The sequence below is a fragment of the Limulus polyphemus genome, unplaced genomic scaffold (genome assembly GCF_000517525.1).
Source record: "Limulus polyphemus unplaced genomic scaffold, Limulus_polyphemus-2.1.2 Scaffold5354, whole genome shotgun sequence".
In the NCBI taxonomy this organism is placed as follows: domain Eukaryota; kingdom Metazoa; phylum Arthropoda; class Merostomata; order Xiphosura; family Limulidae; genus Limulus; species Limulus polyphemus.
The window spans coordinates 62,477-64,097 of NW_013670964.1; the positions used below are offsets into that span (position 1 = coordinate 62,477).

Consider the following 1,621-nt stretch of genomic DNA (forward strand, 5'->3'; position numbering starts at 1 on the left):
ACTTGCAGGGGCTTGATGTTTTGTTTGCTCTTCTTTTCTTGAGCTCTGGTGGTGACAGCAGATGCTTTATCAATCTTCTTTCTGTCTAGTTCCTCAAAGTTTCTACTACCTGGTATGTTTCCTATCATCAAGTCGTGTATTGGTTCCTTGATACACATGGCCTCAAGGTCTTCTACATAATATGGAGAATCCACCTTTATTTTTGCTATGGGAAATTTTCTCAATGTCCCATCAATTAGCACACACATAATTTTTTTAATCAAATATATTCACAAGTTTTGTGAAATTTTTGAAGGATATATTTTTTGAAAGAACCCTCTAAATGTTGTATGACTTACTCTCCAATAATGTTAATATTTAATTCATATTGATTTGGTGTTTGTGTTTTTCATTAGATATCCCGAAGCAGAAACAGGTGGAAGTTTCACTTAAAGGATGGAATAATGAACTTATCGGGTAAGGATTATGTGTTCCAGAAAGCAATTGGAGACAGTGAGTGGTAACTGCCAGAAACCAAATATATAAACCCAGATGTTTCAAGTGGCCAGTGACAGACGAACATTGAGTTTCTAGACTTTCAACTTCACGTAGCCACTGGAGAGTCAAACCTGATCATTCAAGATCTGTTGATCGTGGTTTGAAAGCTTGCGGTGGCTTCCTGCGACATTTCAACATCATTCGGGTGTCTGGTTAACCTGTTTTTTGTCTTAGCATCCTTAAGAAACTGTACTCAAGCAAAACTGTGACCTTATGATGTCAGTAGAAGTTGGCTGATTAACAGCAACTCTCCTGTTTTGTTTTGTTTTTTATCTTTGTGTTGCTACTGCTTAAATGTAGAGATGTAGTATTTCACATGTCTGAGACTTCTGTATATACAAGCTCATATCAGAATATTTTCTTCATTTATTCACCTCTGTCCGGCTGACGACTTCAATAAAAACTTCTTAAAAATATGACTCCAGTGTTATTCCTCTGAATAGAGAAACTTCCTGTCTTTTATTTGAGTTCAAAATGTTATAAAGATGAGGGCATTGTAAATTTTGTGAAAAACTTTGGTGCATGTAATTATTCTTTGACTTAATTTGAGACATATTTATATTACATTCAATATTCTACACAATCACTTAGTTGATTTCTCGAACTTCCCAACAAAAATAAAAAGGGAGTTCAAAACACGTGACAAGTCTGAATGTTCCTCTGGGAACTGTAATTGGTTGAACTAACCCCAACTTTAAATAGTAAAGTAAATTTTTCACATCTAACAGCTCAACACTTAGAGTTTATTTGATGTTATTGTAACAGCTCACCACTTACAGTTTACTTGATGTTGTTGTAACAGCTCACCACTTAGAGTTTGCTTGATGTTGTTGTAACAGCTCACCACTTAGTTTACTTGATGTTATTATAACAGCTCACCACTTACAGTTTGCTTGATGTTGTTGTAACAGCTCACCACTTACAGTTTACTTGATGTTATTGTAACAGCTCACCACTTACAGTTTACTTGATGTTGTTGTAACAGCTCACCACTTACAGTTTACTTGATGTTGTTGTAACAGCTCACCACTTACAGTTTACTTGATCTTATTATAACAGCTCACCAATTTGAGTTTACTTGATG

The 1,621-nt window shown here is 35.2% G+C and overlaps 1 protein-coding gene across 2 annotated transcripts in view; it reads left to right on the forward strand.

Moving 5' to 3' along the window:
- Positions 1–951, forward strand: part of LOC106472467 (transcription initiation factor IIA subunit 1-like) — a 29,431-nt gene extending 28,480 nt beyond the window's left edge. For both annotated transcript variants that reach the window (XM_013933119.2, XM_013933120.2), the window contains exon 10: positions 396–951. In XM_013933119.2, the coding sequence (XP_013788573.1) occupies positions 396–503 (108 nt within the window). In that variant the 3' untranslated portion in view covers positions 504–951. The remainder of the gene's footprint in view (positions 1–395) is intronic.
- Positions 952–1,621: the final 670 nt, after the last annotated feature.